The sequence below is a fragment of the Propithecus coquereli genome, unplaced genomic scaffold, assembly GCF_000956105.1.
Source record: "Propithecus coquereli isolate 6110/MARCELLA unplaced genomic scaffold, Pcoq_1.0 Scaffold199, whole genome shotgun sequence".
In the NCBI taxonomy this organism is placed as follows: domain Eukaryota; kingdom Metazoa; phylum Chordata; class Mammalia; order Primates; family Indriidae; genus Propithecus; species Propithecus coquereli.
This window is the reverse complement of record NW_012144855.1, coordinates 2,355,717-2,370,054: the sequence shown is the minus strand read 5'-3', so window position 1 is coordinate 2,370,054 and position 14,338 is coordinate 2,355,717. Positions and strand designations below refer to the sequence as shown.

Sequence of the window (14,338 nt, the reverse complement as noted above, 5' to 3'; positions counted from 1 at the left end):
TCTATAACTTAGAGATATTCTAAGTGTTCACATAATGATTTAATAATTTTCTCACCACTGAAATAACAGAAGAAATGCCCAATGGTATAGTTGATTAATTCAGTTTTTCCTTAAACCTCTTTCTAATAAAAATCAATAAAACTGTGATAAAAGAAAGCAATAATTAGAGCAAAAGATTTATGATATATATATAGAAAAAGTATTATACTTAATATTTGAGAAATTAATATGACTCTATGAAGGCAATCTTGTTCATTATAGGATATGACCATGCAACTCTTTTGAGAATAAATCAGATTTGTAAAAAAGTTTCAAGAAATGGTCAGCTTCACTTATAAATATATGCAAATGAATACAGATATAAGGTATCACTTCACACCTATTAATTAGAAAAAGACAGATTAAAATGACAAAACCTACTACTAGTAAATTATAGTGAAGCAGATATAAATTTATATATTCCTGCTGACATTGTAAATTATTAAAATATTTTAAGGAATTGTTTATTCAACCTTTATTCAACAAGCAATAAATGCCCAGCAAATACCAGTCGTTGTACACATAAACAATTGTTATCAAAGTAGAAAAAATAAATCATACTTTTCAACTTGGTAATTCCCTACTTTATAATGATTTTTGAAGGAAGCCAAGTGTCCAAAAGGTAGGGAAATAAAGTAAATCATGATGTGTTAAAAATAGTAAAATATCATAATACTGTCAAAATGATACGTAGATTAGGTAGGTAAGTGGGCATTTTTATTTAAATTTAATATTGGTAATTAAAAATAATGGCATGCCAAACACATAAAACCTCATATAGCTTATGAAGAATAAACCATTCATGAAAAAACTATAAATAAGAAAATAAATATCAGAAGTAAGGAGCTTTTTATTTTTATTCTTACATATTGCTATTTATGTTTAATTGTTATTTCTAATCATTGAAATAAGTTAAATATTAGCTAAGACTTTTTTATAACAAATAGTCCCAATACATTAGATATCAGATGGTTTAAAGTATCTAATAGGAATTATTTCTTTCTTTCAGGTTAACATTGATGGGCAGGATATTAGGACCTTCAATGTGAGGTATCTGAGAGAAATAATTGGAGTGGTGAGTCAGGAGCCAGTGCTATTTTCTACCACAATTGCTGAAAATATTCGATATGGCCGTGGAAATGTAACCATGGATGAGATAAAGAAAGCTGTCAAAGCAGCCAATGCCTATGAGTTTATCATGAACTTACCACAGGTAAAGGCCCTGGTAATGTAGTTGTCTTCAACTTTACAATTTCACCTTATTGGACTGAGTTCATTCCTCCATTGATGGTTTAACTAATAATGTTTGAGATGCAAGCTTTTCTGACTTTGCTAGATAGATCCTTTGAATGATTCAGTTAGGGTTTAAGGAGTACAGGCTGGTCTCTGAGTGATATAAAACTTTATACAGAGTGTGGCAGTAGTTTTTAAAAATTTGGTGTTTATTTATTATAATTTATGATACAGATGTCAAGATAAAGCTCCATGTTGTCTTCATGTATCTCTGTAGACTCCGTAGCCTATTTTATTTAACATACTTCAAGAGCTCTTCCATGTTTTCTATGTCATAGAAATTTGACACCCTGGTTGGAGAGAGAGGCGCCCAACTGAGCAGTGGACAGAAGCAGAGGATCGCCATTGCTCGTGCCCTGGTCCGCAACCCCAAGATCCTCCTGCTGGACGAGGCCACGTCAGCCTTGGACACAGAAAGTGAAGCAGAGGTGCAGGCGGCTCTGGATAAGGTCAGTAGACCCTAAACACCCTAAGGCCAGCAAATTAGAACCTTATTGAAAATTCTTGCCAACGCTTTGGGAGTCTGGATTGAGAAACATAAACATAAGGGCAAGTGAAGCTATCTCATGGAGCTTTATTCTCCTTTCTGTCAGGTTACGTTGTCTTCAGAGACAGGTGAATGGTCCTGGCTTGCTTTGACCATGGTGCAGTGAGCCCAGATCCAGGCCTGTGCAATGAGCCATTTAGCTTTGTTTTTTTCTTACACATGGGCTATTGCTTTGATCAAAAGTAGATGTGTTAAATAGGAGTGCAAGAGGCTTATTTTTAAAAAGAAGGAAAGAGAGAGAGAGAGAAAGAAAGAAAGAGAAAGAAAAGGAAAGGAAGGAAGGAACTGAGAGAGAAAGAAAGGAAGAAAAAGGAAAGAAAGGAAAGGAAGGAAGGAAAAGAAAAGAGAAAAGGAAAGAAAGGGAAGGGAGGGGAGGGAAGGGAAGGGAAGGGAAGGGAAGGGAAAGAAAAAGAAAAGAAATCTGGTTACCCAGAAACTGGTCCATCTGAAAAATAATTCAAAATACTTGCACTATTTTGTAGGCAGTAACATCATTTGTATTTATTCACGAAGGTGATTGAATGCTGTTCGGGAAATAAAGTTCAGCTTGTGTATTTGCCTAAGCATATAAATAAGCAACACATTTTAAGGATGCTGAGCTCCTTTGTCATGCTCAGATATTTCTAAGTCTCTCACTAGCATCTTTACGAAGCTGATATATCACAGGAAGAACCTTACCTTGGTACGCTTTGGGGGTTAATGCTGATGTCATCTGTATTAACAACACAATATAAATACCAGAGTCAAATGACAACTTAGAAATGAGTTTCAAACACATAAATATCATAAATATATTTGATTTAAGAAAGTTTAGTAATAAAATGTTCCTTAACAAATTCTATCTAAACAACCCCTCATAATGTTAAAGACAAGTTGTATAAACCTTATTTTCTCAGGAAAATTTATGTCTGAATGCTATGTAAACAATTAAAGAAAGCCAATAATCACAAAATCTCACACCTACATGCACACTCCTACACATGGTGTTACCATAGAAAAAGGACTATGGTAACAGTCCTTCACCAAGGACTTTTGATTTTCATAGAAAGATTTCAAAAGGTTTCATTGTGATGCTGTTTTATTGAAGTTCCAGAAAGGCTAATGGATTAGTACTCCCATCGTCCTGCCTTTCAACCCAAAATTAGTAGAAGGTCCAGATTTCTTAACAGTTGGTATTCTTGAATCTAGGATATTTCTTTGCCAATGTCTCTTGTTATCATTGAGGTGTCTGAATGAGCTCTGAAAAAAAATCTTTGTGCCAAAACTCTACTTTGGCAAACTTTTCTTGGTCAAGGGTGACGGTTGCTTACTTTTAAATTCAGAAACACATACTTTATTTCTCCTACACACCAATCATTCACTCACAAGTCTGATTCTAGTTCCTTTGCATTGGTCTGTGACATATCATCAATCTATATCATTATAATGGTAAACACAGTCACTGTTAGCAATTTACTCAGCACATTAGCATCATGAATATAATTAGATTAATCGGGTTGTTTCCTATATGTCTTGTGGACAAAGCCATGAACTTCCATATAAGTAAATATTAATATTTGAGAATGCCTCTTTGGGGCTTATACTAAAAATCAAAGAATAGTCTTAAATGTCCAAAAGAGCTATGTTCTAGCCTCCCTCTCTTTTTAATAATTTTACTCTTTTATATTTACTTAAACACAATTAATTCATCTGGGTTTATTTTATTGTAAGGACAGAAATAGAAATAACACATTATTTTTTTTTCAAGCAGTTACACAATTGTCTCAATACAGTTTATCGTATTGTATATAATCTACCTTTTCCCTACTGATAGACGATACCATACTTTCCATATGCTAAATTCGTAAATGTTTTATGTCTATTTCTGAACTCTACATTTTGTTCTATTGATCAAATTGCCTATTCATGTGCTATTCAAGCTTCTTCTGGGTTTTACTATTTTAATTGCTATAGCTTTTATGCTTTAATATCATGGATATTCCCCTCTCATTAACTTCTTTTTCAGAATTTTCATGGCTATTCTTCTTTTAAAAATTGAGATATAAATAACATAACATAAAAGTCACTCTTTAAAAGTATACAATTCAATGGTTCTTAGTATATTCACAAGGTTATGTAACCATCACCACTATCTAATTCCAGAACATTTTCACCACCCCAAAAAGAAACCAGTCACTCCACATTCTACCCTCACCCCAGCCCTTGGCAACTACTAATCTGCTTTCTGTTTCTATGGATTTGCCTATTCTAGACATTTTATGTAAATGGAATCATATAATGTGTGGTCTTTTGTGACTGGCTTCTTTAACATACCTCAGTGTTTTCAAGGTTCATCTGTGTCATAACATGCATCAAACATCATTCCTTTTTATGGCCTAATAATATTCCATTGTATGGATATACTACATTTTGCTTATCTGTTCGTCAGTTGGTGAACATTTGGATTGTTCCCATTTTTTGGCTATTATGAATCTAGGCTTTCATTTTAAGTGTGTATTTTAACACTTAGGTGAATTAGACTCTGATAACCATCCTAATGACGTGATTTTACTATTTGAGTAGGTGTGGTCCTAAGAAGCTGTTTGCCTTATAGGGCTAGTAAGTGTCAGAAAGAGCAGCCATTATTAATGATAAAATATCTATAATTTGATGGGCATTATCCAGGCTTTAAATGCCCATTCATGAACTCACCAAGCAAACATGTGAGATCACTGAACTACTTAGAGGGGTGATTTGTAGATTTTAGCATGTGTAATGATCACCTAGGGTGCTTGTTAAAGAGCAAAGTAACTGGACCCACCTTAGAGATTGTGATTCAGATGGTTTTTCAACTACGATTTGAACAATCCTGATAGTATATTTTCACGTAAACTGCCTGCACGCAGTCCATCAGAATTACAGCTAAGATCGGGTTCTTCAAAATGAACCCTACAGAGTGCTCTGGAAAAAATTGTCACTTGTCAACAATTTCCCTAAAATATTTCTGCTAAAGTTTCTAGTATTCCTTGTAACTCAGAGATAGGGCACCTCAGACAAGCGTAAACACTTAAGAAGGGTCAAACTTTTGTTTTTCTTGAGGAAACACTGACACTATGGTAAACTTCCAGAGTAATTTATCTTCATATGGAAGGGGTTGGCTACCTGTCTGGTCCTGAACTCAAGTCAGACTTTTATCTTTCATAGAGATAGAGGAGTGATGCCTTTGCCGTAATCACATGGAGATCTGGAGTGAACTACTGTCTCATCAGCTGCAAACAGCATCTATCCAAGTGCTTAACTGTGCGTGTTAATTGACAGTGTGTCCATATGGTAACCCTGATGCACCACGTTTTTGTCCTTTTCCCCATTAGGCCCGAGAAGGCAGGACCACCATTGTGATAGCCCACCGACTGTCTACAGTCCGAAATGCAGATGTCATTGCTGGAGTAGAGGATGGAGTCATTGTGGAGCAAGGAAGCCATGGCGAGCTGATGAAGAAGGAAGGGGTGTACTACAAACTTGTTAACATGCAGGTATCTGCTTCCCAGGACTTTTTTCTGCTGTTTGCTCCTCAGTATAGTATTCTTTAAATTATTAAGTTATGATGCAGCTAATGCTATACTGAGAAATAAGAAACTTCAGGAAGATGCCTAAAAGTGTATGTCTGGGACTTTAATTCAGAATCTGTGAAGAGAGGTGGGGCAGGGAGAAAATAAAAGAAAGAGCTAAAAACATTGTTAATGTATGTATTCCTTAGGACAGAGATTCCTAATTGCCTGGGGAATGTGTTCAAATTAACAGGTCCTTTCTACCACATGATTAGGGATGATCAGAGTGGTAGGAGTCAGAGGACAAAGAGAAATGTTTTCACACTTGTCCGAGGAGCCCTATCTCTGAGTTATATGGAATGCTAGAGACTAGCAGAAACATTTTAGGGATGTCGTTGCCAACTGACAACCTTCTCAGAGTACTTCTGTAGGATTCCTTTTGAAGAGCCAGGATCTCTAGTGGTTGGGGGAGGTCCTGTGTGATTTTAAGATGTTCTCAGATGATCCTAATAAGACCAATGGCAAGATTGGTGGCTCTAGGAAGTGAATAGTTTAGTTTTTTTAAAAAAAATCATTCACTCTAGTTCCTAAAACAGGTTATATTGATAATTATTGATTTGTCTTATTATTAAAGAAGACATTTTATTGTGCTCAGTCACTTGAGCAACTTTGTAAAATAACATAAAAGTATTCTATGAACATGATTCTTATGTTTGTAAAGCATATACACTTGCTTTGATATAACTGTATCAACAGTATATACACATATTAGTATATTAGTATATACACATATTTTTGTTCTCTTTCCTTAACATTTCATATATACATCATCCAGATACTGTCATTAATGGGTACTCAGCAATCCATTATATTAATGTGTGAAATTAGTCATTTCTCTAAAGTTAGAAACTTGGTTTGTTTCCAGTATTTCTCTATTCTAAATATTGCCACTGTGAGCATATGTGGGTCAAAAAAAAGTTAAGTCAAAAATTTGCCTTGACTATAAGGATGACAGCCCAAGGACCAAGTCAACACACCAAGGATGGCAGCACAGCAAGATGAAAAAAACTTGGGTCACTGATGACAATTGAGCTACTGAGTCATCAGCCATAGGAGTTTCATCTCTGGACTTCTTGTTTTGAGAAAAAAAGTATTTCTTTACTCTTTAAACCAATTTGAGTTAGGATATCTACTATCTATACCTGAAAGCATCCTAACAGATATAGAAAGCAAAAAGGAAAGAATCACCAGATATTAGTTACACTGTAAATGTTTAAACATTAAAATGGACATGTTGACTCAGTTTGGTCATATTGATTTTACACTTTAAAGAGGATAATTGTATGATTTATTATATCAACAGTATAAGAAGTGGTATGGGTCACAGCGTCTGCTCTCTGTACAGGTTCTTGTCAATAAATGTGAAAACTAAAAAAAAAAAAATTTGCCCTGTTTTCTGACGAGTAAGTCCTTTGGGTTAAGTTTCTCAGTTTCTACATTTGGAATACTAAACCTACCGTGAGAGGTTGTTACACATCTAAGAAATAAGCACTTGAATATATCTGTATTTTTAAAAAACCACTGAAATCTTTAAAAGGGTGAATTTTATGATATATTTCAATAAAGTTGCTATTTTTTTTTTTTTTACGAAAAAGGACTTGACACACAACAGATGCATGATAAATGGTAGTTACTGAAATTTGCAGATTCCCCCAAATGAAAATACCAAATGAAATGATAGAAAATTTTGTAACTCAGGCTGGCATTTGCCAGATAATGTTCTCCAGCAGGAGGGGATCAAGCACAGTTTCTTTGCCAATTGCTACCACATGGCCTACCCACGATAAAGGGTCTTTACCATTTCACTAGTTAGGAATATATACAATGTTACTTTAAATCCATTTTAGTTTTCATTTAACTAATGGTTACCAAGGCTCTATGATTTTACCTATAATGATGTGTTGGATCCTCACATGGGTAACCACTTTCTTCCTTGGCTGCCCTATTGCTGTGTCCCCTGTAAGAATGACCTTCCACTTCATCAGGACTTAGGCTGTGAGACTGCCAAGGGGATATAGACAACTCTGATCTTTCTATATCATATTCCCTGAGTTTTCTCTCCCAGGAAAAGTTGTACATTTGAAGACTGAACAGTGGCTTGGTGTGATAGAAACCTGTCACCAGCGAGGCAAAAGCTTTGGGCAAATCATTCAACCAAATTGGGTTCTGGTATCCTCACTTGTTAAATAAGCAGGTGCTTGGACTCAGATGACCTCTGATGTTTCTACCAGCTCGGGCATTCCATGCTTCTTAGGCCCTTTGAACACCTCCACCCTGGTATGCCCACCTTTCCCACTTCTGATTCGGGTTTTGCCTTCCCACTTACTTGTTAGTGCTGTTGGGGAGGCGGAGGGAAGAATGTGGTGAGCCTGAGGTTCACTAGATGCTCAAGCTAACGCTGCTCTCTTTTCTGAAACCTCAAAGACCAACCTGGCTTTAATTCAACCTTGTTTGGGTTTTGTTTCTAACAAAAATTTTTACTGCTTCTCCATTAGGTAAACTGTTGACTCTTTAAATGTATCTTAATTTTTTTCCTGGTTAGAAAAGTTATATATTCTTATATTTAAAAATCCAAGCATTTTAAAAAAATCCAAACATATATATCTTAGAAACTTGATCATAATCTAAATCCCTACAAATAACCATTGGCAGCCATTTAGTATTTATTTTTCATCTTTGCTAGCTTAAAAGAGCTAAACAGTATCTCCACATTTCTTTAACTATTCATGAGATTGAGAATCTTTTTACATTTTCATTGGCCATTTATATTTTTTCCTCTGTGAAAGTGTTTGTTCTTGTATTAGGCCATTTTTCTGTTGTTCATAATATTCTTACTGATTTATAAGAACTCTTTACATAAGAAGGAAATACATTCTTCTCTTGCATGTATTGGGAAGATTTTTTTTCCTGCCTTTTTCCTTCCAGTTTCATTTTGTTGTTTGGCTGCCATAAAGTAATGTTAACATTGTATGTAGTTAGATTGTTAACTTTTTCCTCCATGTCTTCAGGATTTAGAGTTGATCTTAGGATATGCAACCATATTTCCTTTCAGCATTTATTTTACTTTTTACAATTAAATCTTTGAGCCAGCTGAAATGTTTGGGTGGAAGAAATGAGGCCTATTGTTTTAAATAGATACTTTTTATCACCTGGTGAAAAGTGACCATCCTGGCTTTGAAACTCAATGACCTCTCAGCTGCAGCACCCAACACCAACTAAGTAAATGCTTTAGGTAAGGCACAGAAAAAAATACTACAGGAGAGACAGGTAATGTTCATTAGGTTATAGAAGGGAGCTAAAATCTGAATGGACTTATTGGAAGAACTGTCCACTGAAATGGACCTCTAAATACGATGGAAGAGATAACAAAGGGAGGAGAAGATAAGGGGAGACGTTCATGAGAAGTGGTCCAGTTTGACTTGCCATGAGCTAGATCTTTGAGGATCCATGCTTGAGCACGTGGTGGGAAGCTGTGGATGATTCTGAGCTGCCTTGAGGAAAATGATTCTGGTAGCAGTGTGGGAAGAGATGGGAGTGATGTCTTTAGCCTAGGTTGGGTTTTGGTTGTGAGATGGTATAAAATTGTTTCAGTAATAAGTAAAGAAGTCCACCAAGCAGAATATATTGCAATGTGGTTCAAAGCAAAATATAAGCACATGGGTAATATCCTGTCAGGTGTTGAAAGCGCAACAGCAAAGCTAAGAGATCAAGATATGCTACTGTAGGTACAATAAGGCACTAGCCATGGGATTGGGTTCAGGGCAGGACCTGAAGCGAGAATCAAGAACAAGACAATACTACAAGGACTAAGGTCCTGGACAAACCATTCAGATGTGTACTCAGACTTGGAGGAAGCAAACAGGGAAACAGACCCAAAGTCCAGTTCCAGCAAGGCTTGATGTTCCCTCACAGGGCAGTGAGCTTAAATCCTTAAATCACCACTCCCCACCCCACTCCCACTGAGTAGAGAATGCTTCTCAAAGCTGGTAATGAGGCTAAGCCTTTGTGTTGAGTCACCTTGGTTGAGGTGTGAGTCAGAGCAAAACTGCAAGGAAGGAATAACATGCACTCAGCCAGTCGAGGAAACCAGTCTTGTCTCCCATGGGTAGATAGTGAGAAGGCCCTTTGATTCAGCTTTCCTTTGTTCATAGCTTTAAAAATAAGCCCCTGGTAATGTTTCTATTTATTCTTCTTCCCTTTGGCCGTCATTACTTGTTCTCTGGATTCTTGCATCTTGAGAAAATTCCTACATACCCTTTGGATTATGAAAAATGTGTCTTTAAATTTTTAGAAAATACTGCCCAGGAACAGGGGCTGTATGCAGGCCTGTAATCCTAGCATTTGGGGAGGTGAGAGGATCACTTGAGGCCAGGAGTTCAAGATCAGCCTGGGCAACATAGTGAGACCCTGTCTCTAAAAAAATTTTTTTTAATTAGCTCAGTATGGTGGCTCATGCCTGTAGTCAGAGCTACTTGGGAGGCTGAGCTTGGAGGATGGCTTGAACCCAGGAGTTTAAAGTTGCAGTGAGCTATGATGATGCTAACTGCACCCTAGCCTGTCTCAAAAACAAACAAAAATTTTTTAGAAAATACTCTTTTATACTCCAGCTTTCATATTGTTCAAATTAAATTTGACCTTTCTGTCATTTTTAACGTTTTTTACTTATGTATGTTGATACATTTCTTTATAGTTTTCTAGCTAACCTTAAGTGAGAAGTTGTTATGGAGTCTAAACATCTTGACACATGTAATATTCAAAATCGCTTTCTGGCCCTAACCTTGGAGGTTGCATCCATCTGGTGGATACACGCACACTTTAATGTTTTTTTATTCTTTCAGACATCAGGAAACCAGATCCAGTCAGAAGAATTTGAACTAAATGATGAAAAGGCTGCCACCGGTATGACCCCGAATGGCTGGAAATCTCGCACATTTAGGAATTCTACTCGTAAAAGCCTTAGAAATTCTCGAATGTATCAGAATGGCTTTAAGGTGGAAACCAATGAACTTGTAAGTTGCTTGTCACTTAAATTAAGTCTTTTACTTTATAGTTTTGCTGTTGAAATTCTTAGCCTTGCAAGTGGTTTTCAGGCACAGATGATTACTACTATGAGCCCTACTCTTCTTTTAAAAAAGAAGTTTCATATTTTAAATGTATTTGACAGTGAACTGAAACCAGATTTTCAATGGCAAAAAAAAAAAATTAGATCCAAATATGTAGTTTTTGTGTTGAGATGCTTAATATTAAAATTAGATCTTACATTCATCTTTGAAGTCCATAAGGTTAGTCCAAAATAAAAGGCCCTGATATTTGCATACTCTATTAGGTAAGATTATATTTGATTACCTATACTAGGAAACCCGAATAATATCAGTTAAAGCAAATTAAGAGTTTTTGTTTCTCTTTCACATGAAAAACAGAATCTTAGAGGTGAAAAATCCAGGGATAAAATGGCTCCACAGTCCCCAGGGACTCAAGCTCCTTTCGTCTTTACCTTCACTGTCCTGGCATGTGGCTCTGTCCTCAAGGTCACTATCCGATCTAAGATAGCTCCTGAAGCTCTAGCCTCACATCCATGTTCCAAGTAGCAGGGAGTCCCACCCAATACTTTTACTTATAAGTCCTTGGCCGTAATTTAACCACATGGCCATACCTAGTTACAAGGGAGTATGGAAAATGGAATCTTTTTGCTGTAGGCATTGATACACTAAATTAGATTGGAATTCTCTTACTAAGAAAAAGGGGGAAATGGCCAGAAATAGCAAAATTGTATATTCTTTAACATTCCTCACCTAAAGATATAGGATATTATGAATTCAGGTGAACAAATAATTTTATAATAGAGAGGGAACACACTCCAAGAAAAGATATTTTCTTATTTCAAAGTGTGATTTTGATGCATTTTGGTGTTATTCATTGCTAAAAGCTGAGTTTGCTTTTACTTTTGCGTTGGCCCTCGGAAACTAATCCTACTGAGAGGTCATTGCATGTGGTTTTCTCTGCCCACAGTATTACTTACTGCAGAAATTACAAAGGCTCTCTTAGAGGTCTTAATCTTGGTATATTTATAGAAAGAAGAATAACAATTATACTACTGTGCAGCTTCATTATTATAAGTAAGATAAACAGTTTCCCCCTTTTGGCTATGGAATTATCCACTTTTTATTTCCTCATTTATTTTGAGAGTTGTTTTGCTAAGTCTTTAAAGGTGAGTATGTTAGAGGAGCACTTCTCTTGAAGAAATGCAACAAGAAGAGGGGGAGGCAGAAAATGCTGCAAAGTACCATCAGAGAGGGATAAACAATGTGCCAAAGGAAAGGGAGAAGTTACGTCTGACTGGAGGGACCTGGGAAGACCTGTTTGTGTGTGTTGAAAAGCAGCAACCCCAGGGAAAGGGCATTTATCATGCTGGAGATGGGGACTGAAAAATAATGTTAAGTGGGGAGGGAAAAAACCTAAACTACACAGAAAATGGGTAATTTGAAAAGAAAAGGGCTGAGTAGGACCTACTTCTACGTTCTCCATTTCATAGAGACACAAACATAACCTATTTAAGTGATCGTAAGGCTAAGGAATTCTACAGTCACTTTTATCTCGACTTTAATGTTAAACTGCTTCCGTAGTCAAAATATCTTCTTTATGAAACCTAAATTCTCCCTGCTTGACCAGATATTTAGTTCAACATTTGTGGAGAACTGATGTGCCAGGAATTGGGTTAGTTTCTAGGACTATAAAGGAATAATCTTCATCTTTAAAAAAAACAAAACAATTAAACAAAAAAAACACCTCACATACTGTTTTCTGGAATGACTTGGGGGGAAAACACCTCATGTACTAGAAATGGAGATGTGTAAACCAAACAATCAAAAAATCACAAGTTAAGCTATGAAATAAGAGAAGTCTGCACAGGGAACAGTGATAAAAGAAAAGGGATATAATTAATTTGGTTTTGTGAGTTGGGAACATATCACAGAAAAGGCAGAATTGGGCAGGGTTCTGGGGTGAGGAGAACAAGCCCATCTTCTCTGGTTAATAACGGTATCCTATGTTTGTAAGGACGTTCATCCTTTTGCTCACGTGTATTGTCTCATTTGACCTTGACTTCATCCCTGTTAGAGAGGCAGGACTGTATCATTATATATGAGAAACCTGCAGCTCAGCTCACGGGGCCCGGCTGTGACTGTCACACCAACAGAGTTGTGTAAGTCCAGAGCTAGCTAGCACTTGCATTCTAGGGCATTTTGTGCCCAGATCCTGCTACCTGTCAATCTGCTCAGGCTAGAATAAAGACAAGCTGGTCACACCATGAAGATTGCCCCATGAGTAAACAATTCATTTTTATTTTATTTTATTTATTTATTTAGTTTGAGACAGAGTCTCAAACAGTCTCCTTCTGTTGCCTGGGCTAGAGTGCAGTGGCATCATCATAGCTCACTGCACTCAAACTCCTGGCCTCAAGGGATCCTCCTTCCTCCGTCTCACGAATAGCTGGACCTACAAGTGTGCACCACCATGCCGGGCTAATTTTTCCATCTTTTGTAGAGATGGGGTCTCGCTGTTGCTCAGGCTGGTCTTGAACTCCTGGCCTCAAGCAATCCTCCTGCCTCAGCCTCCCAGAGTGCTAGGATTATAGGCATGAGCCACTGCACCCAGCCTATTTATTTTTGTACTGGCGAGACAGTAGCAGCAGGGTGAACAATTCATCTTCAGCTTATGCTGTGTAATCAGTGGACATTGTTAACATTTTATAATCTATGGTCCTACTCTCTAGTAGTTTGCTGGTCATTCTCTGTACCTAGTCGAGGGCAATGGCCCTGACTTTTTTGTCCACGAACTCTGGCAACTGTCGTGTCATCACCAATTTGTCCTTTTATGTTCTAGGATGAAAATGTGCCACCAGTGTCCTTTCTGAAGGTCCTGAAACTGAATAAAACGGAATGGCCCTACTTTGTGGTGGGAACAGTATGTGCCATTGCCAATGGGGGGCTTCAGCCAGCATTTTCAGTCATATTCTCAGAGATAATAGAGGTAAGTTTGCAAACATCATGTAACAGCTTGAATTAAATCAGTTTGTCAGCTGCTTCTCCTCCCAGCCTCACCAGCTGGCTCCATTCTGGGGTTAGGCAGCCTCAAATTAAACTAAGCCAAAGTCCTCAGTTTCCTTTTAAGAAAAGCTGTCAGGGAAAAGAAAAGTAGGCTTTGAATCACTCTGAATTATTATATTAATGAAATTGTAAAATATAAAATCAGCAAAGAAGGCATTCTAATTAGCTCTCTTCGTTGGGTGGAACTGGTGTCTGACAGTGAACCTCATTCTGTTTGTGGAGAGGAGCTGGGACGGGTCTCACAGGGAGGTGGGGATGGGGTGGAGGGTTAAGGTCACAGTGCTTAGTAAGAGCCCAGGCTCTGGGCATAGACTGGCCTCACCACTGAATAGCTGTGCAAACTTGGGCATGATGCTCTCCCTCTCTGTTCCTCAGTTTGTTCATCTATAAAACAAACTTACCTCGTAAGATGGCTGAGGATTAAAAGACATTATATAGGTAACTATGTGGAATGCATTTAAGAGTGTTTGTCTCATAGTATTCAAAAAGTGATAGCTACTACCTCACTATTTTAGCAATCCTTCCAAGACTTAGGGAGTCTGAGACTAAGAAAGAAAACTCATACTATCCAATCATTAAATTTTTGGGGGGATATTTATAAGAAGTTATCAGAAATATCTAAGTCTCCATCACATCCAGAATTTATATTGTATAACCACCTTAGTCAACCTCTAACATTATCAGTTGCTTTTTTTGTTAAGGATGAATTATTCTCCATCATGTTAAGAGTTTATTATTCTTGTGATATTGGACATTGCTCTACAATG

General features: G+C 37.0%; 1 protein-coding gene across 1 annotated transcript in view; it reads left to right on the top strand.

The window, feature by feature from the left end:
- The window catches only part of ABCB4 (ATP-binding cassette, sub-family B (MDR/TAP), member 4), an 80,206-nt gene that overhangs the window by 45,504 nt on the left and 20,364 nt on the right, over positions 1–14,338 (top strand). The window contains exons 13-17 of the mRNA XM_012643513.1: positions 1,049–1,252; positions 1,611–1,781; positions 5,230–5,391; positions 10,305–10,475; positions 13,348–13,494. Coding sequence (XP_012498967.1) covers positions 1,049–1,252; positions 1,611–1,781; positions 5,230–5,391; positions 10,305–10,475; positions 13,348–13,494 — 855 coding nt within the window. The remainder of the gene's footprint in view (positions 1–1,048; positions 1,253–1,610; positions 1,782–5,229; positions 5,392–10,304; positions 10,476–13,347; positions 13,495–14,338) is intronic.